The sequence below is a fragment of the Sorex fumeus genome, unplaced genomic scaffold (genome assembly GCF_029834395.1).
Source record: "Sorex fumeus unplaced genomic scaffold, SorFum_2.1 ptg000006l, whole genome shotgun sequence".
Taxonomy (NCBI): domain Eukaryota; kingdom Metazoa; phylum Chordata; class Mammalia; order Eulipotyphla; family Soricidae; genus Sorex; species Sorex fumeus.
Window position 1 is genome coordinate 38739552 of NW_026606063.1, and position 26774 is coordinate 38766325.

General features: G+C 37.9%; 1 protein-coding gene across 1 annotated transcript in view; it reads left to right on the plus strand.

Annotated features, from left to right (window-relative positions):
- Positions 1-26774, plus strand: part of EXOC6B (exocyst complex component 6B) — a 598998-nt gene that overhangs the window by 66247 nt on the left and 505977 nt on the right. The window contains exons 2-5 of the mRNA XM_056129778.1: positions 5126-5291; positions 9368-9415; positions 11031-11121; positions 11249-11294. Of these exons, the coding sequence (XP_055985753.1) occupies positions 5126-5291; positions 9368-9415; positions 11031-11121; positions 11249-11294 (351 nt within the window). The remainder of the gene's footprint in view (positions 1-5125; positions 5292-9367; positions 9416-11030; positions 11122-11248; positions 11295-26774) is intronic.

Genomic DNA, 26774 nt, shown 5'->3' on the forward strand with positions numbered 1-26774 from the left:
ATCCCTGAATGCAGAGCCAGGAGCAGACCCCTTAGCATGGTCAGGAGTGACCCAAAAAATCCTAAAACCAAACCAAAACAGAAATAATTACTAACTCACAGACTGAAATTTGGAGATAGGACGATTTCCGAATTGGTTTCTCATCGCTATCCCTCACATTTCCTGCTTTTCCTCTTTGCCACCTTCAGGTTACTGCTGCCTTCTCGCATTTTAAGTTAGTTAAAGTGTCCCGAAGCATCAGCTAGGACACTGTTTTCTTGTGTTCTCTCAGCCAGACCTCTCTTGACTTCTCATCAGTGAGAACTGTGTCATCTTTTAACTTTGGTCACTGACAACGGGAAAGGAATGACCATGATTGATTTACAGGTTAAGTATGTTCCCCTTGCAAGTAGAGTGGGGAAGTGGAATGCTAGATCAATTGAGGATTCTTCCAATCGGAAGAAGAGTGAAATAGGCAATGGACTCGTTTAGAAGTAGAAATCTGGCTATCTGTCTGTCTGTCGGTCTGTCTTTCTGTCTGTCTGTCTCAGCCCCATTCCCCCCTGTCCCACTGCCCTCTGGCTTTCTAGTTGTGGCTCTCTCACTCGCTCTACTCTTGGTCCCTCACACTTTTTGCTCTCAGAAGCATTTAGCTCGGTGTTGGGCTTCATATTCCATTAACGTTTCCTAATTGTGTTTTCTTTGGGAGCAGGGCCCTGCTGTATTAGTAATAAGCAATGTAATTTTGATTAAGGCACTTAACTTTTCTTGGCCTCAGTTTCCTCCAGTGCACAATAAGAGCTTTGTATCCCGTCTCCAAGACCTCTTTCAGCTCTAATGTATATTAGGGGGTCCATACAATTTTGTTCCATTCTCTGCTATTAAGGGAGAGACTGATGTACTAGAGAGAATATGTCCTAGCTCTGTGAGTTGAGCAAATTGCTTCAGTTTTTGAGTTGCAGGTTTTTAGTCTGTAAAAGTGGAATATTATATCTTTTTTATAAGGTACACTCTCTGAGATAACAGAGGCTCATAACATTGTTATTTTTCTTGTTTTAACAACCAGATGATAATAATAATGGAATAATGCTGTACTGGTTCCGTGTCAGGGAAAGAATTATTTTTTGTTAAATTGATTTCTCAAGTGTCACTTTAAAGGTTAAAGTCTCTCTCAATGTACACATGAAATATAGGTGGGTTGTTTAGAAGTATGTATCATATATTGAAATTGTAGTCGAAAAAGTATAAAGAGGATAGAATCCATTTTATTCTTGGTAAAAATTTGTGGTTTTTTTTTTTTGTTTTATTTTATTTTGTAGATCAGATTCCATGAGACAACATTTCTATAGTTGAGTCAAAGTTTAGGTTACAAAGAGTTGTTGTTCTTTAAGCACTTCTTTTCTTCTTTTCACTAGGTGCTCAATTGTTTGGACTATCTATCACAAGTCATCAGACTAGAGGCAGAGTTAATTTTTTCAGTAGCTCTGTTTAACAGTGGCACACTTAAACACGTCAGAGGCATAAACCTTTTCATCCAGATCCTATTTTCTATTAATCACGAACATTGAAATATTAGAGTACTTACGTTAAAATATTTTTTAATGAATAGTTTAAATCTTTGGCCAGCAGGCAAATTTTAAGATATAAGAGCGGTCCCTCTGAGCTGCTTGAAGTCAAAGCTTCAAGAGCTGTTAGCCATGAGCATCGCTAGATGGCAGTCTTTCCCCAATTGTGAGCCGTTTGTTTCGCGGGTGGGGGTGGTGATGGTGGTGGTGGAAAACTCCTTTTTGTTCCAGTACAGCGTTGGCTGCCCATATTAGTTATACTTCAGTAGACCCACGAACTTCCCAGATGTTAAGACTTGCTTATTTTTGTTTTTAACATTTTACGTCTGATCTGTTGGTTAGCACTGAATAAGGCTGAGAGATATTTGAAATGTTGATTCTAGGTGAACTGTAAAGTAATGATCAACAGTTGCCTTTTTCTGTGGTCAACGGTTTGAAAGAAAACGTTTAGGCCAGTGATTTTGTTTTTTAACTTTTTGGATTGCCAGATGGAAACTATAGACCAGTCACTCTTAAAAATACATATATGTAATTCTGCCTCCACATACAACATCTACATAAAATCTGGGAAATGTGGATTTCCTGATGTATACCCATGGAGCGAAGGTTTATTTATAGTCTCCAAGCCCCAGTTTAAAATGTGGGTTTTATTTTCTAGCTTTTAAAATACTCAGTATACCCAGGGGTTCTACTGTAAACCTGTCATGTTATTTAACATTATTGTAATTGAAGAGAATATTAGAGTGATAAAGGCCCCCAAATGGGAGAAACAAGTGGGAGACTTGGATAAGGATGTAGAGGACCATTAACGAGTTTGAAACCGCTTACTTATGCAATTCTGAAAATGGATGATTTGTACATTATTACTGACTGAACTTAAAAAGTGGAAGTGAATGGTAGAAATGTAAAGGGAGGCTGGTTTCTTTTTGGATAAGGGGGCCAGTGCCAGGAATTTATTCAGTGTCTGACACGCAAGACAGTTGCTCTGAGGGAGGCTGATTTGTTTCTGTTTTGGGGTCACACCTGGCCACGCTCAGAGCTTACTTCTGACTCTGTGCTCAGGGATCATTCCTGGAGCGCTCAGGAGACCAAACCTGTCTCCACTGCGGGCAAGGCAAGTTCTTTACCCGCTATTCTGTCTCTCCCGGGCTTGGGAGGCTGATTCTTAACATAATATGTAATTCATTGTTTCCTGTTTTTTTTTAATTTTTCATTTTTTTTAAATGAGAAAACTGAAGCTCAGAGAGATTAACTGAGTTATAAAAAGACACTTAGCAAGGTGATGGCAGTGCTAAAGCCAAATGCCTCACCGTCAACTGCTAAAAATCTACATTTCCTTTCTTAGATTTATTTATTTGTTTTTAAGTAGACATTCAGGGAAGGCAGTTATGGATTTCTTTGTCATATTCTCCTTGAGGTGGTGTGTGTGTGTATATGTGTGTGTGTGTGTGTCTGTGTGTGTGTGTGTGTGTGTGTGTGTGTGATCATAATGGAGATCCTTGTCAATTGAAGATTCTCTCTGTATATTTCAAACAGTTATTATAAGGCAGGCAGTTATTTTCCCAGTGTGTCTTAATTGTCAAAGTAGTATTGTTTGTAATTTATTGAAAGGTATCTTCCCTTTGTTCAAATTGAGATAAATGTAGATTATTCCAATTTTTTTGGAGTTAGTGTTCAAAACTTTTGCTGGGATGCTGAATTTGTTTATGTATTTATGGTTATTTTGTTGAGTTTTGGGTAGTGGAACTGATCTGCTAAGGAGAATGTACTTTCTGATATACAGAATCAGCGAAATGTTCTGTTACCCACAACTGTCATAGAACAAGAAAATGTTGGTAATAATCAAATATGTATTTCTGAGCACATCTCAGGGACCAGGACAATCTTACATAGAGAGTTATACATTAATTTATTTAATAGATATTTACTCACTGCCTGCTATCAGTCTGGTATTATTCTTGAGTTACAGTGTTGAATGTGGCAAAATTCTTGATTTCAAGTTTACTAATTGGGATAGTTGGGGGAGACTAATAGACAATAATAGAATTGAGTCATAGAAAGTTGTTTGAAAGTACAGGTGTTAAGCATTAATATCTTAAGGACTGCAAAAACAAAATTTTTGAGGAAAGAGGAGGCTACAAAAAAGAAAAAATAGTGTAGCTGGAGCATGCAGAATGGAGGAAAGCCAGGGATGGGACTAGAGAGAAGAGAGAAAAGAATTTAGATAAATAGATGAAAGTGTATAAGATTTTATGGTAAATTCTGAATATTTTGGATTCTTTTTAAAAGGTAAGTTATTGAAGATATTTTAAAATAGGAAATATTAAAATAGAAAATATTGTTTGAATTAACGTGTAACAAGATTTTAACCGCTGTGTGGTATTTTTTTTTTCTTTTTGGTTCACACCCAGCAATGCACAGGGATTACTCCTAGGTCTGCACTCAGGAATCGCTCCTGGCGGTCTTGGGGGACCATATGAGATGCTGGGAGTCAAACCTGGGTTGGCCACGTGCAAGGCAACTGCCCTACCTGCTGTGCTATTGCTTCGGCCCCTGTGTGGTATCGTTTTGAGTGGAGAGTGGAGGATCAGAAGTGAAGATATGGTTCAATATGTTGATGATGGATGTTTGAACTAGGGTTTAGTGGAGATGGAGATGGTGGGGATGGTAGGATGTAGTCAGTGCTGTATGTTTTGGAGATTGAATTGTAAAGGCTTAATGATGAATTAGATAGGATGTATAATGGAAAGAGATGGATTGGATTTTGCTTAAATGTTCTTAGCTGTGATGGGATAGATTTTGGGAAGGAAGAGGTGTGTGTGGTAGGAATAAATAGAGGGACCCTTTTTAAAATGCTGGATGGCATTGGTACTATAGAGTGTGTCTGGTGAGTCTTGTATAGAGTTGTGAAGCTAAACTCATGAAATTCTGAAAAGTGTAAAGCAGTGTTTCTCAATTTTCAGTGGTTTTGAGGTCATCTAGTTAGTGGTATTGAGCGGCCATTTTAGTTTGTAATTATATATGTAGTCCAGTCAGCACAGCTATGTGATTTTCAGCATTCACATTTTTGGGTATAGCCATGGAATAATTGACCCAAAAGTGAGTCCTTTTGTTTTTTGTTTTTGGGCCACACCTAGCAATGCTCAGGGGTTACTCCTGAATTACTCTTGGCGATTCTCAGGGGACCATAGGGGATGCTGTGGTTGGCCATGTGCAAGGCATACTCCCTACCTGCTGTACTATTGCTTTGGCTTAAAATCAAGTTGTCCCAGATTTATTTAATTGAGGAAAATAGATACTGAGGAGTTGTTATTTGGACCTGTCACTTGTTGATGAGAATACTGTGGTGAATATGATCAGACTCAAACATTTTTGAGTAAATGAGGAAGCAAAAATTTTTTTCCCTTCAAAGGTGGTCATCTCACTTTGGGATTGCTATTAATAAAATTAATTTACTCTGTGCTTTATGCCACTGAAATATCTAATTTCCAAATACATTTGCCTCTCAGTTTGTATTTATAGTTTTGTTTCTTTTTTTTGTCTTTTTGAAGTACATGTATGCCAATTTTTCTCCCCCAAAGGTCTGTCTATGATGGTGAGGAACATGGGCGGTTCATGGAGAAGCTTGAAACACGCATCCGCAATCATGACCGGGAAATTGAGAAAATGTGCAACTTTCATTACCAGGGCTTTGTGGACTCTATAACTGAGCTGCTGAAGGTGAGAGGAGAAGCCCAGAAACTCAAGGTAAGGAGACTCCGAGAGGTGCTTGCTGCCCTGTCGTGTTGCCAGGGTCTTGATTAGCACTAAATGAGAGGGAAAACATTACCTAGAACACAATTCATAGCAAAAATTTTTCATAGGAATCCGGGCCAGGGAGTTAATGGGAGGCTCCTGTTCCATCCCTGTACCCTATGACCCCAAAGCCAAACCAAACAGAAATTTTGTGCTGAAACACAGGTGACTGGGATGATGGCATTTTATCTAAAGAATACTATTTATGTTAGAATTTATTTGGGACTATCTATATATGGATAGGAGTCATGAACAGAATCCGTTGACTCTTTATGCTGTTTGTGTACTTTCTTGACATGAGTCATCCCTGTGGGATTATGGAATTTCAGGCTTGAGCTCAAATAGACATTATGCTGTTAAATTTTTAATTTTTACAATTAACGTCAAATGTATTTTTCTACAGTATATTAATCATTTGATAAAATGATCTTCTCTCTGGTTATTGCAGTAGTTGTGCTTGATTCCCTTCAGGGTAGGTTGTTCCAATATTGCTCATAACGGCCATTGGTTGCTTTGATTGTTTGCTACTTGGCACCTTTATTCCTTTCCCCACCTGAAAATTGCTTCAAGTTGTAAACTCCTCAGATTGTTCAGGATGTCCCTGAGGAACTAAAGAGACTTGTTCCAGGGTCCTTCTACTTACTCTGAGAGATGAGAGCATTAAAGCTCAGCAGCCCTGCTCTCAGTCTGTGCTAAGTTGTGAAATACTGAGTTTCTCGAACTATTGAAAAGAGTCTAGAAAATGGGGAAGGTTGATACTGTCAAGGCACAATGAAAATAAGTTATACTCTAGCATGGCCACTGTTTCTTTAAATTCACAGAAATATGAAGATTTTACTTATACTTAATGTTTAAGTATATAAACCTTATACGTAACGCTTTTTGAAGAAGGAGAAGTAGCATTCTAGATAGGCAATATAGTTTCTTTCATCATCGTGTTAAAATAATATTGAAATAGTGATTATGTTTCTTATCAGAACCATTGGTTAGGTCCTTATAAGATATGTTTTAGTATTGTGGCTAGCATGAAACTCATTTCGTGTCTGTGATTAGTGTTTCTAACAACAATTGAAACAGCAGAAAAATTAAGTATTATATGTAGTAAGGGTAAACACTGTACCTTGAAAATGTTTCAGTGGTGTGTTTTCTGCTTATATGCTTAGTTATTATACAGAATTTCTTATTGTGGCTTACAATGTAAAATATATTTCTTACAATGAGTATGAAGTAAAAAAAACCCCAAACAAATGATGCTTTTCTATGAGAGACAAGTATTTCATAGAGAAAATAATGTTGAGTTTAGTAGTGTTTATGTAAGGTTGCATCTTATGAAATCTCAAGTTGAAAATAACAGTTTTAATTATTGAGTGACCACTGTGAAGGGTATAACTCCATAAAGAGACAGATCACGTCATTGCCTTGCTAAAAAGCTTTTTTTGAACTAGAAATGGTGTTATTTTTTAATAACATCCATATACTGGTTTAAGTAATAGGCTCAGATTTTAGGGTACTATTTGGCTTTAGGTATTTACAGGATAGCTTCTGTCCCATATTGTAATTTGTAATTGTATAGTTTCAAGCACAATGTTTCCAAGTCAATACTTTTTTTCCTCTCTGGGATAAAATTCCTTTGAGTCGCTCTTCAGAACTATTCACTTCTCCATTGTGCTTCACCTTTGTCAGTAACTTCCCTGAAGTATAGCATCTGAACATAATTTTCACGGAGGATCCTTTTTTGTTTGTTCGTTTTTGGATCACACTGAGTGGTACCCAAGACTGACTCCTGGCTCTGCATTTGGGGATCACTTCTGGTGGGGCTCAGGGCATCATATTTGCTGGGGATCGAATCTGGATTGGCTGTATGCAAAGCAGGAGCCTTATCTGCTGTACTTTGGCTCTGACCCCTTATGGAAGATTCTTCAGGGTTACCGTATCACATATTCTAGACGAAGGACCAGTAAATTATGTTTGGAGAGGCCAAAGCCAGCTTGCTTTCCAGTTTCATAATTAAAATTTTCTTGGAACACAGCTGTACTCATTCAATTGCATTAAGCGTCCTATTTTCTACATTGGCAGAATTAAGTAGTAACAGACAATTATGTTACCTTTACAAAAATGGTTTGCGGACCTCAGTCATAGATATTGACTCTATTAATCAGCATTATGGACAGCTACATTATGTTCATTATTCATATTATGCTCACAATCCAATATTTTAGATTTCATTTCATGTATGATGCTGTTTTCAGAGTCCTCTTTGTGTCACAACCAGGTACTCAGGGGCTATTTTAGGCATAGTACTTGCAGAGGGGGCTAGAGGTCACTTAGGTCTAGTGTTTAGGGGACCATGTGGTACCAGGGTTTGAACCTGGGGTTCCTGCATGCAAAGCATGAGCTCCATCCCTTTGAGTTAGCTTGGTGGTTCTTACAGGTGGTGCTCTCGTAAATCGAATTGAGAGGGAATTTTCCATTACTTTTTTTGATACTCCATAAGGTCTTTCTGGAAGAGGTTTCTCTGAAAGAAGTGCATGAGATAATTTTTCCTGAAAATGATTGTTCCAGTATTGTTCATTGTTTGCGGCAGTTTTCATGAGAAACCAGTGTTCTGAAATGATCCTCAATGAAAGGGTATTTTGTTAAATAATAATTGGGAAAAAATATGTGATACTCCTTTCTTGGGCGTTTAGCATACACATAGACTAGCAGAGGCCTTAAACGTCCAGAATAAATGAACCTGTGTATTGGTATTTCTCTGTATGTTTCTCTGTATGTATGCACACACTTATTCACATACGTTTGTCTCCACCTATGTAGTGCTTGCTAACTAACTTTACTGGAGGTTTTAAGTGGTTGTGACTTCGTAGGATATTGTAAAACTTAAAATTTTGTTTGAAAAGAAATTTCTTTATGATTTATTATCAGTAAATGTTTGCTATGTTTACCTATGATATATATCTACTTGGACTCATATAAAAATTTCTGGGATGATAAGAAATTGCTCCCGGAAAAAGTTTAGGCAGTCCTGCTCTAAGGTACATAATTGGGAATGGCAGGCCAGGAAAAATATCTTCACACTTCTAGATTATCTTACGTTTTGTTCACAGGGCTTAGGCTACCTGATAGATTAATTCAGAAAAATGAGAATACAGAAGTTTGAGAAACCATTATAAATTATCAAGGAGTTGGCGATGTAACACAGCAGATAGGGTGCTTGCCTTGCACATAGCCAACTCGGGTTTGATTTCTAGCTTTTTTTGATACTTTTTTACCTGAGCATATGACAAGTGATCCCTCAGCACTGCTGGGTGTGGCCCCTCAAACAATCCCCCCCCCCCCCCCCCCGCCCCAGCACCAAACATATTAATGGTTCGTAAAGAATTAAAATAAAACATTTGGGGGCCAGAGTGATAGTACAATGGGTAGGACACTTGTCTAACACACAGTCAACCCTTGATCCTGGCACTTCCGATGGTGTTGCAAGCCGGCCAGGAGTAATCCCTGAGCACAGAACCAGGAGTTGTGACCCAGGAACCAAAACCAAACTAAAACAAAAACAGATCCTAATACTGAAATAATAAACAGGGAAACTTTTATATGAGTTATAAAGTTCCATTTATACCTACGTACAATGGGAGTACACTAGTGAAGTGAGGAATGTTTATGATAAAATTAGGGTTTTTTCTTTTTTTTCGTACATTATGGTAAGATTTTTTAGTGATCTATTTTTTTCCCTTTTCTTTTTTCTTCCAAAGTAAAAAGTGATCTTTTTATACGTTATAGTATTTTACCTTGAAATGTTCTAAAACATGATCTTTCAGTAATTTTTCCTTTTTATTGTTCAAAAGTTCATGCAAACATCCAGTAGAAAAGTTAATATAATTTTAATTTGAGACAATCAATGTAATGGAATCCTGAAACTACCTTAATACTTAATATTTGCAGTTGAAATTTTAATCTTTTCTACCTCTTGTCTAAATGTGTTTTTTTAAAATATATATATATGATTTTAAATTGTCTTCTCTTCACAGAATCAAGTGACGGATACTAATAGAAAACTACAACATGAGGGAAAGGAAGTAAGGACAGTTTAATTTTTGAAAAAAAATCTTTTCTGTTTCCTATTATTTTTTTTTGATGGCTAGAATTCTTTATTTAGTGACTTATAAGACCACAAGCAGTATGTTGAATTAATTTGGATGTAATTATTGCTTCTTCTAATGTTTATCTGAATTAAATGAGTATACCTAGTAAAAAGCTTAATGAAAGAGGAGGTAGCTTTCCTTCACTGTGTTTTTAAAACATCTGCCAGCATTATCCCTTTTGTTAAAAAAGCAATTTCCCCTATATTTACTTACTTCAGATCTTTTCGTAGATGTTACTGCCGTAATATGCCTTTTCTCTAAATACTTTATTTGAAATTGGAATTTCTTTCTCACTCCTTGTATTCTTTTTGCTTTTTTTACTTGATTCTCCCCCCCTACAGTACCCATCATATTCTGATATTACGTATTTTTACTTATATGTTTGGGGTTTCCCCCCTCCCTCCTATAGAAATAAAGCTTAATGATGCCAAAAATTTTGATTTAATTTTTCATTGCTGTATATCCATTGCTTTATGTCCCTTTCACTCACCTACACTGTGATTGACACACAGCGGGTGCTCCATAAATAATTTGTTTAAAAATGGATCATTGATTCTATGAATTGATAAAGTTGTGATTTACACAGTCACAGTTTATAAAATTAATTTACGTCCATTATCTCACTTGATCCTCGTGGCTATCCTACGATAAAGTCAAACTGGTATTATTACTGTTTTATTAATTAAGGAAGTTGAAACTGACTTGCTGAAGTATATATGGTACTTGACAAGAGTGGGACTAAAATCCAAGTTTCCTGGTTTATGAGCTTTATGCTCTTCTATAATGTAAGTTCTTTATGACTGAATAACTTTCAGTGTTTAATTTTTAATCAGCTTTTGGTAATTGATAATTTGATTAGCACCATTTTTCTTTTTGAATATATCTAAACATACAACAATTTTAGTTTTGGGTAGGGGATGAGTATTGTAAAAGACTGCATATTATTGCTTTAAAAATTTGCCTCATGCCCTTTAAATTATGCAGAGTGCAGTTTCTTTTAGTCATATTGTAGTATGACGCCACATGGAAGTCGTTTAAAATAGCTAAGGGAGGAAAAGTTACTCTTCAGTCAGCTGAAGCTCTTGAAAAAGCCACAGCTTCTAAGTGTGTGGTGTGTTTGTTGAAATGGAGATTTAATTGACAGTTACTTTTGACTCATTTAAAACTGAATAGGAAGGTCTATTGTGCTCTAGGAGTCTAAAACTGATGAAAGAAATATGTAGTCTTCTAAGAAGTTTGATGAAGCCATAAATCATAGTCTGAATAGGTTTTGGAGAAGATCTCGAAATTACTTTCATTGCTCCTGGATAACCCCGAATTTCAGGATTTCATTTTACCTAGCTTTACTTAGTATAGTGTGTATCTTAGTGAGAAGATAGGAGACCATGCAGGAATGTTTTACTGGTTCAGAAACGCAGTTCCTTGGCAGATCTAACTCTGGAACTGTCTGGGATTTTCTGATGAATTGAACACAGGGTGGAAAAATGTGACTGAAAGACGTTTTATTTACAGCTGTTGGCATAATTCAGTTTTTTTCCCTCTTGCCAAGCTGGTAATAGCAATGGAAGAGCTGAAGCAGTGTCGACTACAACAGAGAAATATTTCTGCCACTGTTGATAAATTAATGCTGTGTCTTCCAGGTGAGGAACTGCAAATGCTATAGGATTCTTGATACAATTCCTTTAGCTTTAATTAGTCTTTTGATTTCTTTAAATAATGCTTATGTATTTTTCTCCTCTTCCCCCCACACCCCCTTTTTCTTTCAAGTTCTCGAGATGTATAGCAAACTGAGGGACCAGATGAAAACTAAAAGGTAAGGCTTTGTTTGTTTTGGCCACTCTTGGCTGAGCTTAGGGTTTATTCCTGGTTCTGTGTGCAGGGACTATTGCTGGCAGGACTCAGGGGGCCATATGTGATTCTGCTCGGAACTGAGGTCGGCTGTGTGCAGGTCAGGTGCCTTACCTGCTGTACTATCTGTCTAGCCCAAGGTTTCTTTTATGTAATTGAATAATTTTTATTTATGCCAGTTGACACGTGTAGTTAGTTACCTCAAGGGGTGAGACCAAGATTCAGTTTCAGGATTCTTCTCTTTTGTATTTTCCTCTGGTTTTAATTTTGAGGGACATTGATAGCAATTCTTCGACTCTTCTTCCTAAGAAATAGGAGTGAGCATCCCACCCTCTCTGTTCTGTGGTACCCTGTGGTACGATGGTGGTATGTGAGGTTGTATGACAAGCAGTAGACTTCTTGGAATGTTAATTTTATTCAGGTTTTGCAGGAAAAAAAAATCACAGAATTTAAAAATGCTTAATATTGTAGCAAGGCTAGAGATAGCTTATGAATAGACATCTAAGTTCTTCAAAAATTTTTTATTGTTTAAAAAATAGTTTAATTTAGGTTAGATGGTTACAATTGATAAACAAAGTTGTTTCACCCTACCACCACCAAGGTGCCTACAACCCCCCACTACTATTTCTTATGTCGCCTTTAGTTTTCACATCTTCCCTTTCTCTCTCCGCCATTTCTCCTTCCATGTGGTAATTGGTTCTATAATTGAGATGCAACACCATGTATTTCTTTGTTTTGTCTTTCTGTAGCCCACAGATAAGTGAGTCATCTGGTGTTCACTCCTTCTGACTTCTTTCATTTACATGTTCTCCTGGACCAGCCACGTTGTAGTGAACTTCCCGATTTCATCTGCAGCTGCATAGTATTCTGTTGTGTATAGAGGCCACAATTTTTATATCTGTCCTGTGTGTGTTTCCCATGGGATATGATGTAGTGAAGAAGTTCTGGGGCGTGAGGCAAAAGACAGCCTCCCGTCCTTAGAGTCCCTCTGTGTGCTTTCAGCTGCTCCACATGGGCTTGGGGATGAAAGGGTTCAGTGTACAGGAGAGTGGGGTCTAGGTAGCAATGTTTCTTTCTTTCTTTTTTTTTTTCTTAAATTTTTATTAGTGAAACACCATGAGGTACAGTTGTAGACTTACAAATTTTTGTGCTTGGGTTTCAGTTATACAATGATCAAATACCCATCCCTCCACCAGTGCCCATTTCCCACCACCACGGATCCCAGTATCCCTTCCACCCCCCATCCCCCCATCCCCCCCTACCCCTGTGGCAGGGCATTTCCTTTTGTTTTCTCTCTCCTTTTGAGTGCTGTGGTTTGCAAAAGAGACATTGAGTGGCAATCTTGTTCGGTCTATAGTCTACTCTCATCACGCACTTCCCATCCTGAGAGGAACCTCCCAACACCCTTTATTTGGTGCTCCCTTCTCTATCTGAGCTGCCTTTCCTCCTAGCATTTGCGGCTGTCCTCAAAGCCATGGAGTAATACTCCTGATACTTATCTCGGCTATTCTTGGGTGTTAGTCTCTTATTTTGTTACTTTATGTTCCCCCGATGAATGCAATCTTTCTATGTCTGTCCCTTTCTTTCTGACTCATTTCGCTTAGCATGATACTTTCCATGTAGTACCACTTGTATGTAAATTTCATGACTTCATCTTTTCCAACAGCTGCATAATACTCCATTGTGTAGATGTACCAAAGTTTCTTTAACCAGTCATCTGTTCTCGGGCACTCAGGTTTTTTCCAGATTCTGGCTACTGTAAAGAGTGCTGCAATGAACAAACAAGTGCAGATGTCACTTCGACTATACTTTTTTGCCTCTCTGGGATATATTCCCAGGAGTGGTATTGCTGGGTCAAATGGGAGCTCAATTTCTAATTTTTTGAGGATCATCCATACTGTTTTCCAAAAGGGCTGAACCAGTCGGCATTCCCACCAGCAGTGAAGGAGAGTCCCTGTCTCACCACATCAGCGCCAACACTGGTTGCTTTTGTTCTTTTGGATGTGGGCCAGTCTCTGTGGTGTGAAATGATATCTCATTGTGGTTTTGATCTGCATCTCCTTGATGATTAATGATGTAGAGCATTTTATCATGGTCCTTTTAGCCATTCGGATTTCTTCTTTGAGAAAGTTTCTGTTCATTTCGTTGCCCCATTTTTTAATGGGGTTGGTTGTTTTTTTCTTGTGGAGTTCAGTTCGTATTTTGTATATCCTTGATATACAAATATATATTTAATTAAATATAATTAATTTTTTTATTAATTAAAAAAATTAAATAAAATCAAAGCTACCAAATGTAACCTGCCCACACGGCAGAGTCTGGCAAACTCCCCGTGGTATACCCAATATGCCAAATACCAGTAACAATGATGGGTCTCATTCTCCTAACCCTTGAATATGGCACTTTTAAAAAAAAATCTCAGGGCTAGGATGAAGAAGACGTTACTGGAACCTGCTCGAGGCAATCGACAAACAACAGGGTGGTCGTGATTGTGATCGTGATAGCCTTGATATCAACCCCTTGTCAGATGTGTATTCGGAGAATATCCTTTCCCATTCTGTAGACTGTCTTTGTATTTTGGTCACTGTTTCTTTTGAGGTGCAGAAGCTTCTTAGTTTAAGATAGTCCCATTTGTCTCTCTCTGTTTTCACTTGCTTGGCCAGTGGCGTGACATCTTTGAAGATACCATTAGCTTCAATGTCATGGAGGGTTTTGCCAACTTTGTCTTCAATGTACCTTATGGATTCCGGTCTGATGTTGAGGTCTTTAAATCCATTTTGATCTTACTTTTGTACTTGGTGTTAGGGACAGATCTGAGCCCACTTTTTTGCATGTAGCTGTCCAGTTTTAGGCAATAGTGTTTCTTTCCCTCCAGTTATCCCTACCCTAATTTTCAATGGGGTTTGGGCTTTTGTTGTTGAGCTTTGTGAGTGCTTTATAGATCTTGGATATTAGCTCTTTATAATGTTTTGTGTGCAGATATTTTCTTATACTCAGGTATCTTTTTATTTTAACCTGAGTTTCAAAAATACCATGTCTCCTGAAGAATGGAAGAGTTTTTTTAAACCACTCAAAGTAACCAAACTCTTTTTAAAAAACATCTTAATTTTTTAATCGAATCACTGTGAGATACACAGTTACAAATTTGTTCATGATTGAGTTTCAGTCATAAAATGTTCCAGCACCCATCACTCCACCATTGTTCATTTCCCACCACCAATGTCCCCTGTTACCTGCCTCCCTTGCTCTACTTCATATTTCTTGGTCCTTTATCTACCCCACCCTCTTCTTTGGCAGATACTTTTCTTCTCTCTCACTCCCTCCTCCCTTTCTCATTCTCTCCTTTTGGGCATTATAGTTTGCAATACAGATAATGAAAAGTTATCATGTCAATCCCTTTACCTACTTTCAGCAATCCTTCCTTGTCCAGAGTAATCATTTCCAAGTATTATTGTCATCACTATGACAATTCCTTCTCTATCCTAACTGCCCTTCACCCCCACATACTTGTGACAAGCTTCTAAGTGTGGTCCACATTTTTACTGGTCTTGGATTTTAGCCTCCTATTATATTTATTTTTTATATATTCCACAAATAAGTGCAGTCATTCATTCCATGTCTCTCTCCTGACTCATTTCTTTCACTCAGCACAATACTCTCTATGTTCATCCATTTAAAAGCAATTTCCATGACTTCATTTTTCCTGGGTGGCTGCATAGTATTCCATTATGTAGATGTACCATAATTGCTTTATGAAGTCGTCTGTTCTTGGGCACTTGGTTGTTTCCAGATTCTGGCTATCGTGAATAGTGCTGCAATGAACACAGATGTGCAGATGGCATTTATACTGTTTTTGGGTCCCAGGATATATCAGCAGAAGTGGTATTGCTGGGTCAAATGGGAGCTCAATTTCTAGGTTCTTGAGGAATGTCCATATTGTTTTCCAAATGAGACTGGATCTGTTGGCACTCCCACCAACAGTGAAGGGGAGTCCCTTTCTCCCTGCAAGTGCATCATCATTGGTTCTTCTTGTTTTTGGATGTGTGCCAATCTCTGTGCTGTGAGATGATACCTTTGGTTGTTTTGATTTGCATCTCCCTGATAATTAGTGATGTAGAGCATTTCCTCATGTGCCCTTTGACCATTTGGATTTCTTCTTTGAGGAAGCTTCTATTCATTTCCTCTTTTCATTTTTTGATGGGATTGGATATCTTTTTCTTGTAAAGTTCAATACCAGCACCTTATATATCTTTGATATTAACCCCTTATCAGATAGGTATTGGGTAAATAATCTTTCCAATTCGGCAGGTCATCTATGTATCTTGGCCACTGTTTCTTTTAAGATGCAGAAGATTCTTAGTTTAATGTTGTCCCATTTGTTTATCTTTGTTTCCACTTGCTTGTCAGTGGTGTTTTGTTCTTAAAGATGCCTTTAGCATCAGTGTCTCAGATGGTTTTGCCTATGTTTTCCTCCATGTGCCTTATGGTTTCAGGTCTGGTATTGAAGTCTTTAATTCATTTTGATCTGACTTCTGTGTCTGGTGTTAGATTTCTGAGTTCAGTTTTTTTGCGTATAGCTGCCCAGTTTTCCTAATACCACTTGTTGTAGAGACTGCCCTTGCTCCACTTCATATTTCTTGGTCCTTTATCAAAAGATTAAGTGATTGTATATTTGAGGGTCTGACAGAATATTCAACTCTATTTCATTAGTCTGTGGGTCTGTCTTTATTCCAGTACCATGCTATTTTAATTATTATCACATTGTAATACAGTTTGAAGTTGGGGAAGGTGATGCCTCCCATATTCTTTGTCCCCCAAATTGCTTTAGCTATTCATGGGGGTTTATTGTTTCATATGAATTTCAGGAGTGTTTGATCTATTTCTTTGAAAAATGACATAGGTATCCATTAGAAAATTCTAGAGACTCCACAGAAAAACTCGTAGAAAAATTTGTATATTAAAGTGGCAGGTTACAAAAATCAGTACCCCAGAGTTCATGGTTTACTTATATGCAAATAATGAAGGAGAAGAAAGAGATATTAGAGGAAAAATCCCATTCACAATTGTGCTTAGAAAATCAAGGCACAATTGTGAGTTGGATTGTTTTTTCAATCCCGTTTAGTTTAACCAAAGCTTTAATTTTTGAATCAGTTTAACTAAACAGGTGAAGGAACCAAACAAAGAAAACTGCAAAACACTACTTTAAGAGATAGAAGAGGAAACAGGAAAATGGAGACACATCCTCTGCTCATGGATTGGGAGGATTAACATTGTCAAAATAGCAATACTCCCCAAAGCATTACACAGATTTAGTGCAGTCCCTGTTAAAAAAAAGTCTGAATTCTTAAGAAATTTAAAGTTAAAGGATGAGTTATTATACTATTTTGAATTTTTAAGGACTATTTCTCAAATACTTTTCCCCAGGAGGCATGTTAACATCAGAGAAGATAGATAGACAATATAAGTTTTACACTATAAAATATGAAAATCGTATTATATTTTTGTTAACTTTTTGTGAAGTTTAAATTACAGAAAATGCTGAGAGTAAAAAAAGGTACCAGCTTCTTATATTGGACAAATATCTGTTTAGGTTTCTATATATTTACAGATATTAAAATGTAAATTTATATATAAATATGTAAATAACGGGCTGGAGTCATAGCACAGCGGGTAGGGCATTTCCCTTGCATGCGGCCAATCTGGGTTCAATTCCTCCACCCCTCTCAGATAGCCCAGCAAGCTACTGAGAGTATCTCACCCGCACAGCAAAGCCTGGCAAGCTACCCGTGATGTATTTGATATGTCAAAAACACTAACAACGGGTCTCACAATTTGTTGTGAGAAGTTACTGGTGCCCGCTCGAGCAAATCAATGAACAATGGGAGGACAGTGTAGTGCTATGTAAATAACATACATATTATATAAGGATATATAAACACGGAGGTAAACACTTAAAATTTTATAGATAAAATTTTTATGTCCTTCATCAGAACTTTTTCTTTACCCACTGTCCTGAAAATTATGAAAATTACTATCATAAACTTGGTGAATGCCCTTTCAGTTCATACTTTTGATATCTGTAAAATGTATACTATTTTGTGTTTTTCTGGACTTTTACTTGGAGATTGAGGATGTTATTTTAGAGTTGATATGTAGAGCCCTACATATCAACACTAGAATAAGTCTATACACTTCTGACAATGTATAGACCTAGGAGCACTACTTGATGTAGTGCTCCGCAATAGAAAAATAAAGTTACATGAACGTATCTCAGCTGTTCCTTTGAAATTCGTTCATTTAGCAGAAGTGAATTGATTACTACTATGTGTTAAGTATTGCTCTTGGTGTTGGGGATAATAGAAAAATATTTGCTATTATGTGACTTATATACTAGTGCAGATTGCATTTTCTTTTGTATGTGGATCTTATTCACTTCTTTTAGTTGCTCTTATAGTCCATTATTTGAATGATCCACATTTCTCTCTCTTGGTTCAAGTGTTCATAGGAAGTGTTGTTCACTAATATTTCTAGTTCAACCTTCTTTGGCACACAGTCGAATGATATTTCTTGGGCTTCCCTTGGCTATTTGATTTTCTGACTGATATGATGTGAGAAGTGATGGGTGTCACTGTTGGACTTAACAGTTAATTTCCAGTGTAAATCCCTCCAGAGTTCTATTTTCTTTTGGTCATAATAAATGGTTACTTTGAAAATGGTGGTTGAATCCCTGAGTAACTTCAATGAACAGAGCTTCTTTGCCAACCTGATGTGGATATATAACATGAGTAAGTTGTAAATCTTTATTTTAAGCCACTGAGATTTGGGGAATTGTTACAATATACAGAAAAATACAGGATGATTCTTGTGACTGATGCTATGAGGAACATTTTGTATGTTTCTAATTGTTTGCCACTGCAGGCACTGGTGCTTTGCGTGCAAAATACTTGTTCCTGTATCTTTTGACATAGTTCAAAGTTTCTTGATTCTGATGTTTTTCAAATTTTGTTATGTGTACAGATCACATGGGGATCTGTTAAATGTGGGTTCAGATTCAGCAGATCTGGGATCATTGCTCAGACTTTTCTACTCAGCCCCCTGCTCCTGCCCTTTCTTCTGGTGTAGGGTTTATGTTAGAGCAAATGGATTAAAGAATGCCTTTGTGCTTCCCATCTTACTGTTTAGCTATCCAAAGTAGTTACCAGTTTGACTCCCACCCTCATTTTTTTTTTAATAGTTTATTTCTTTATTGAATCACTGTGGGAAAAGTTACAGAGCTTTCGGGTTTAGGTCTCAGTCATGTAAGTATCAAACACATTTCCCTTTACCAATACTTATTTTTAACCATGAACCCCAATAGAACCCCACCTCTCACCCCTCCCAATTCCTGTGAGGCAGATGAGTTCTAGTTAATACTCTATCTACTTTGACTAGATACATTGTTTCGACAGAAGATGCACAATTATTGTTTAGAGTTTACGACCCCCCCCCCCCAAATCAGATATGCTGAAACAGTGTTGTGAAATGATTTGCTTTCTACAGCTTGGTTTAAGAATAAAATGATGTTGCGCGGCCGCGCGGTTTTGGATTTCTGCTGTTTCACTTATTAACCCTGGAAGTATTTCTATTAAAAGTTAGATAGTTCAGAGATTGGTTTCTGTGCTCTGGAGTCGTGGCCGTGCAGGAGAGCCGCTCGTGGGGGGCAGCTGGTGACCTCGGTCGGGCGTGAAGGACGGCCCAGAATGCCCCCCTTCCCATGAGGCCCCTGCTGCCCCCCGCCCCCGGCTCAAACCTGCTGTCCACAAGGCTCCCGTGCGGCCGCCATCTTTCTTTCCAGAGACTCCCACCCTCATTTTATGGATGGTTTTGTTACTCCATCACTTGTGACCATCTGTCTTACTAGACTTCTTGTTTTTTTTTTGATTGTGAAATGATAGATCATTGTTCTGATTTGTCATTTCTTCTACTACAAAGAAACTGGTGTTTGAACACAAGTTTTCTTTCATAAATTTTTCCTCATTTTTCCTCTTGGATCCTGTTTTCTATTTTCATTCACTGAAATTTATTTATTTCATTCACTGAAATTTATTTATTTCATTCACTGGAATTTATTACAAACTATGGATATCTTTTCTGGTTATATACTGCCAATATATCTTTTTCTTTTGAATCAGGACTTATCAATTAGCTTTGTAAAATTAGTGTTTTGTTATATAGTAGCTATTGATTTTGTTATAGTCAAATTGATTGTATTATTTTAATTTTTTAAATTTTTTAAAACTTTAATTTTATTATAGGGGGTTACCCCCCACTGGTGCCTGGGGAGGGAGCCTGAGACCTTGCTTTCTGATTCTTGGAGTAGTGGGTGTTGGTTAGACCCCTCTCTCCTTGGGGGCCACAGGGCTGCACCTTCTGGTGCTCCAGGGCTCATGGGGTACTAAGGATCAAACTAAAAGTCTAGCACATGCCACCATGAGATACCTTGCCCTAAAACTTTTGTTTCTAAGTGTTCTCAAGTTTAGTATGCACAGCTTTGATAAGTTAGACATCTAATACTCACATCCAGTTCAGAATTTTCTAGTTTTCTCTATCATATTTTCTGTAGCAGAGAAAATAAAAAGAAAAAGAGAAACAAAACACTATTTTAAATCGTGTTGATTTGACGTACATATCTCTTTTAAGTCTTCTTGTATCTGGGAAATGTCATTAGTCTTTCACTTTTGAAGTTTGTAGGCTAGCTATAGGCAAAATATGTAGAACACCCCTCAGTTTCGATTTTACTGACATCACTGTATCACTGTCCTCCTGTTGTTCATTGATTTGGTCAAGCAGGCCCAGTAACATTGTGTGACTTGTTACTGTGTTTGGCATGTCGAATATGGCACGAGTAGCTTGCCAGGCTTTGCCGTGCAGGCGAGATACTCTCGGTAGCTTGCCGGGCTCTCCGAGAGGGGTGGAGGAATTGATCTCGGGTCGGCCATGTTGGCTGTTTGCAAGGCAAACGCCCTACCCACTGTGCTATCGCTCCAGCCCTTTACTGACATATCCTAATGAATAGATGTACATAGTATGTCTTTGACTGGAAAATCATGTAGGTAGTGCTTTTTTTAAATTTTTTTTTTTAAATTAAACTCTTGTTGGTAACACACAAATTTGATTTGTGTTGTCTCTGTTGATGTCCCGTTTGGTTACTGTTGTGTTATCAATAACTCATTGCTCTTCCTGTATTTACTTATTTGCCCCCGCTTCATCTTTGTCTGGCTCTGCTATGCCATGCCAGGATGCCCTGCCACATGGACATCATCTTTACTAGGTCTTTTCTCCCCCATGCTCAGTCCCTCTCTGCCCAGTCAGTATGGATGTGCTCCTTTATTTCAGTCTTTACCTTTTGTGGGAGGCCTGTCAAGTGATGCTTGGGGGTCTGGGGGCTACTCCCCAGTTCAGTGCTTCGAGCCATAGGATATTGTGCTGCGCAGACTCTGTGGCAATTCTGAGCTCCAGAGCTATAACTTGGTACTGTTAGGGATTGAGCTGAGGTGCATACGAGGCTTGTGTCCTAACTGCTCTACTTCTGGCCCATAGCTCTTCTGTATGATTTTCTAGTTCAATAGTTGGTTTGTATTTTTTTCTGTTCCTTTGGTTTGTTTCTTTATATTCCACATAGTTTTGAGGTCATTCAATATTTGTCTTTATTCCTCTGACTTTGCTTAGCATAATCCTCTCCAGTTCTCTAGGCCTTCATCTTCATCTCCCCCCCACCCCCAGTTCTAACCTTGTTGTTTCAAATGGCTTTTTTTGTTTGTTTGTTTCTTTTTGTTATGCTAGGTATTGAATCCAGATCCTCACATTTGCAAGACAAGTGCTGTGATACTGAGCAAGAACTCTGGCCCAAGATTGCATCTACCTTTATAGCTGCAATTCTATTGTATATATAAATTACAACTTAATCTCTCTCTCTCTCTCTCTCTCTCTCTCTCTCTCTCTCTCTCTCTCTCTCTCTCTCTCTCTCACACACACACACACACACACATACACAACCTGGATTTGGGGCCACACCTGAATGTTCAGGGCCCAGGGACTATTCCTGACTGTGTTCAGGAGTGACCCTGGTTCGTGTTTCGGAGACCCAGATGAGATGTTGGGGATTCAAACAACGGTCTGTGGCTTAAGGGAAGCATCTTAACCCTTTATACTATGTCTTTGGCATGCAATATTTCCCCCCCAGTTTTGGGATCATGTCTGGCAGTGCTCAGGGCTTACTTTTGGCTCTGGGACCACTCCTGACAGTGTGTGGGGGACTGTGTATGCTGGGGATCAGACCCTGAGTTGTCTGTGTATGAGGCAAGTGTCTTACTCACTGTACTGTCTCTTTGGCAATAATGATGTTTTTTAACTTTAGGCGATTCCGTCTTTTAAAAATGTTTGATTCTGGGGTAGAAGTGGTAGTACAGTGGATAGGTGCTTGCCTTGTATGTGACCAACTGAGTTTGATCCCCACAGCCCATAATGGTACCTTGAGCACTGCCAGGAGTAATTCCTGAGTACATAGTCAGAAGTAACCCCTGAGCATTGCTGGGTGTGTCCCCAAAACAGAAATAAGACAAAACAGTATTTACTTTTTTTTTCTCTTTTAAAAATAAAAGTATAGATTTATCTTTAATAATAGTTTTCATGTTCTTTGTAATCTTTCTCACTTCTGGCAGTTTAGATTTCTTCGAGTCTACCAATAGTATTGTTTTTAGTTATATGCCAGTTTTTTAATTCCGTCTGGTAACTTTTGTTTGTTTGTTTTTGTTTTTTGTTCCACCCCGGACTGTTCTTGAGCTTATTTTTCACCCTGTGCTTAGCACCACTCCTGGCAGGCTCATGGGACCATAATTGGTACCAGGGATTTGAACCTGGGATTTGAACTGGGTTGACTGTGTGCAAGACACGGGCCTCAACTGCTGGCCTTTTTTTTTTTTTTCTGGCCCCTTGTCTAGTAACTTTTGACTGGATAATAAACATTATATTATGAGGATTATTACTTGGATTTTATGGGCGGGGGTGCTTTTTTTTCTTGGAGAAGAAATGTCGGTGTATGTTTTGAAATATAGTTGTTTGCTGATTAGTCTATTACTTCAGCCCCTTTTTAACGCTAAACACCCCACCCCTTTATTCCAGGGGTATTTTAGAGTGGTCTTTCTCTATTCTGAATATCTTAGGAATCCCTAGGAACTTTTCACTTTGGCTCTTCACTGTCAATATTTCACAGCCTTCCCTGAGCTCTTGGAAGTGTCTGTCTTTGTGGTATCTCGGTGTCTTGGTCCTGCTCCTCATTTCGTCTCTTCCTCCCTTCTTTTAGCTTGTCCACTTGGAGTTTCACTTTTCCTGAGCCTGACCTAGTACTTAGCAAAAACTCAGGGAGCTCCTGTGAAGATTTCTGCAGTTGTTGTTGTTGTTCTCCTCCTCCTCCTCCTCCTCCTCCTCCTCCTCCTCCTCCCCCCCTCCTCCCCCTCCCCCTCCTCCCCCTCCCCCTCCTCTCCCTCCTCCTCCTCCCCCCCCTCCTCCTCCTCCCCCTCTCCCTCTCTAGTCTCTAATTGATCATGCTGCTGGGCTCTGATTTTGTCTAGGTTTAACATGATCTGGACTTCTCTTTAGGTGTGTAACACCGATAAAGACTAACCTCACCCTGTTTGTTTTCCTTTTTGCTGAGGTTCTAGCTCTGTCACACCTGCTATCTGCTCTCTGAAGGCAGTTGTTTTATCTGTTTCAGCCAGGGTTTTCTGCTCCTTAAACGTGGGAGTCCTTGTCGGGTTCTCATTACTCCTTCATGATTAGAATTCTCATTATTATTGTTTTTAAGCTGTACACACTAATTATACTGTGGGTTTTATGTTCCCCAAGGAAAGTTAATTGACTTTCTTTTTATCTCTGGCACATAGAAGGGATTAAATGTTTTTTAATGATGTTCTTTGACTAGTAAAGGTACCAGTATTTCTTGTGGTAAACATTTTCCTCATATTCTTATAATACTGTAAAAAATATGGGTAACTATAATATATTTTCATAACCATTTATTAGAACTAAAAAAAATCAGGGGCTGAAGAGGTTCGATTTGTTGGTAGCCCATATGGTCCCCAAACCCTACCAAGAGTGATCCCTGCATGCAGAGCCATGAGTACGCCCTGAGTACCACTGGTGTGGCTGCCTATCCCCAGAAAAAAAAAACCAACCAAATAGAGAAACACGAAAACCCATCATGACTGAGAGATATTATAGAGGTTATGTATTTGCCATACATGTAGCTCACCAGGTTTCAACCCCAGCAACACATATGGCCTTGTCAGGAATGATCCTGAAGCACAGTGCCAGGAGTATATCCTGAACACAGCTGGGTGTGGCCCCCCCCAAACAACAACAACAAAAACATTTAAAAAAAATCAATGTGAAAGAGTTCCATATTATGGCAAGAAAGTGCCAAAGTTAATTTGCCTGGCACCAGCCGTCCTCTTTTGTGACAGCAACTGTGTCTGAGTTATTTTGACCACACTAACTGGTAGGATTGCTTTAGCTCTCTTTTCCTATCATCGTCCTCTTTGTTTCCTGCTTTTATTTCCTTTTCTTCCGCTGCTCAATGGAGACTGCATTAGGGGAGCAGGGGAGAGCTAGGACGCATGCAAATGAAACAGGACTTTGATTCCGTTTTAAAAATGTTTAGAGGTTGTCAAAAGTAATGTCAAAATTTTGTTTTAGATTTCCGTCATGTCTGGAAGCCTATTTTTTTTTTCTTTTGGTGTCTGCTATACAGGTGTTTAAGTGGTGGTCTTTCTCTAACCTGTCACTGATATTGAAATGCGTCAGACATTTGAATAATATTAGTGATCTGTTTTAGTTTGAGCATGAATATGCTTGGTAAAGAACAATGGGAAAATAAGGTGACATTCTTTGCTAGGATTCACTGGTTTTTATACTAATTAGCCTTGAAAAATGTGAAGCTCTTTGACAGACCAGATGTTTTCAGCATGCAGCCGCGTGTCTCATCAGAGAATGTGCCTCGCGTCCCCAGGCAAGCTTGCTGGATTTTTCTCATTCTATAAACAATGTTCTAAAATATAACTAAACCCCAAAGCGTGTTTATCTTTTTGGCTTAATTTCTGGCTTTCTATTCATTCTAAAGTTTCTCTCCAGAGAAACTGCATTTTATGGTGCATAGTTCTTGATACCTAATTGTAGTATAAACACCATTCTGTTTACACTTTACGCTGTGAGTTGAACTGTTTTTGAGTCTGTAAAATTTTAATAAAACCATTTTGTATTAAGCTATATTTGTACTTTTGTTTCTCAATTTAGGGGAAATAGATTTACTTCCATGCTTTTATTTGGAGTAAGATTTTGATTTTTGGAACACATCAGGGGGAAAACCTAAATAGAAAATAAGTAAAACCAATCTCTAATTTTTATGGGACTAAGTGTACTGGAGCAAGAAGAGCTTAAGAATCAACTGTGAGATTCATTCTTAAAATAAAATAGAGCTATTTTTCATTTCTAGGATTGGAGTTAAATTTTCTCTACATTAAATATATCATGGTGGAAATTGGAAATTAAAAACAAAAAGGAGAAAATTATCAACCCATACATTACTCGCCAAAGGAAAAACATTATTATAACATTTTTATGTTTTTCTGTTCCTTTTGTGTGTACTTATGTGCGTATATATTTAGTCATCTATAGATGTGCATATATTCATAGTTTTTTTCATGTGCACATTTTTATAATTAAAATATTATACTTCTATCTGTAGTTTTTGTTTGCTTATTTTTGCTCTATAGCCAGTGGGCCTGTGTTTGCTCCTGACTCAGTGCTTGGGGGTCACTCCAGGCAGTACCAGGGATTGAACCTGGGCCACCTACATGCCAAGCATTCCTTTAGCCTATTAAGCTATCTCTCCAGTCCCCTTTGTTTTGCTTCTTTTTTTTTCAGGGGCCACACCTGGTAATACTCAGTGGCCACCTGTGTGCTTGGGGGGGTGACTCCTGGTGGTGACCCGGGGACCAGGTGATGCCAGAGAGTAAGTCTGGATCTCTTGCAACAGAACAGCAGTAAGTTCTGTTTTGGGAAACCATTTTTACTAAACAGTAATGTAAACATTTTTCTATTTTGTTGATCTTTAACTGCAAGGGCATGCAATGGGTTAAGTCAAGTCTTTATTATTAGATATCATTTTTTTTTTTTTGATATTGGGAACTGAACCTGGGGCCTACACATATACAAGACAAGTATACTACCACTGCCCAGCTCACTGGAGTATTTTATTTTATTTGATAATATTAATAACTACAATTCAGGATACATACATAATTTTATACATTATTTTATTTATTTGTTTATTTTTGTTTTGAAGCCACATTCTACATTTTTTTAATGTAGCTGTGTATCTTGCTGAAATTTTTCATTGAAACATATTAATTCAAATTTCTTTGCTAGAAGGCTGTGAATTTTTATTTATTAAGCCTCTGGAAATAAATACATGTTATCTTTTAATAAGTCTCAGTTTCAGTGACAACATTTTTTTTTAATTAATTTTTTTTTGAATTCCCATTGATTTGCCTTACTCTCTAGCTTTTGGAAGTATAGCTTCACACTTCTATATGTGGTTAAGTCTCACCATATGCATTAATGTCTTGTTCGTTCCCAATGTTCTTATTCCACTACCTTCTACCCTTTTTTTGTGCACTTCTTCCCATACCCCCACTGATACACATCTTATTTTTTTCCCGGAGTCCAAATTATTTATTATTGTGATTAGCTCATTTTCTTTGGTTATGCATAATCCAAATATTTAGTTCTCTGTTTTGCTTTCTGACTTGTTTTATACAGCATAATTACCTAGGTTTCTCTTACAATGGCAATATATCATCTTTTTATTTATTTACTTATTTTATTTTATTTTTCGGTTTCAATTATACAATGATCAAATACCCATCCCTCCACCAGTGCCCGTTTCCCACCACCACGGATCCCAGTATCCCTCCCAACCCCCATCTCCCCATCCCACATTGTTTCTGTGGCAGAGCATTCCCTTTTGTTCTCTCTCTCTTATTGGGTGTTGTGGTTTGCAAAAGAGGCAATGGGTGTATGTCATCTTTTTTTTTTAAATAGTGAAGAAGTATTCCATTAAATCATGATTTAGATTTACACTTCTTCATAGAGCACTTCAAATTTTTTTTCCACATGTTGGTCTTTTGGCTTTTTGTGTCCTTTTGTGACTTTTCTTTGCTCATTGCTATTTAAAAAAAAAAACACAAATCTTGCATACACTGTTTATTGTTGTGGTATTGGAATTTTGTACGTGAGAAACCATTATTAATAGTGTTACAAACCACAAAATCTCAATTAAAAAAATACACAAAAACCTTGGGCTGAAATGACAGTACATTAGGGAGGTTCTTACCTTGCACATGGCTGG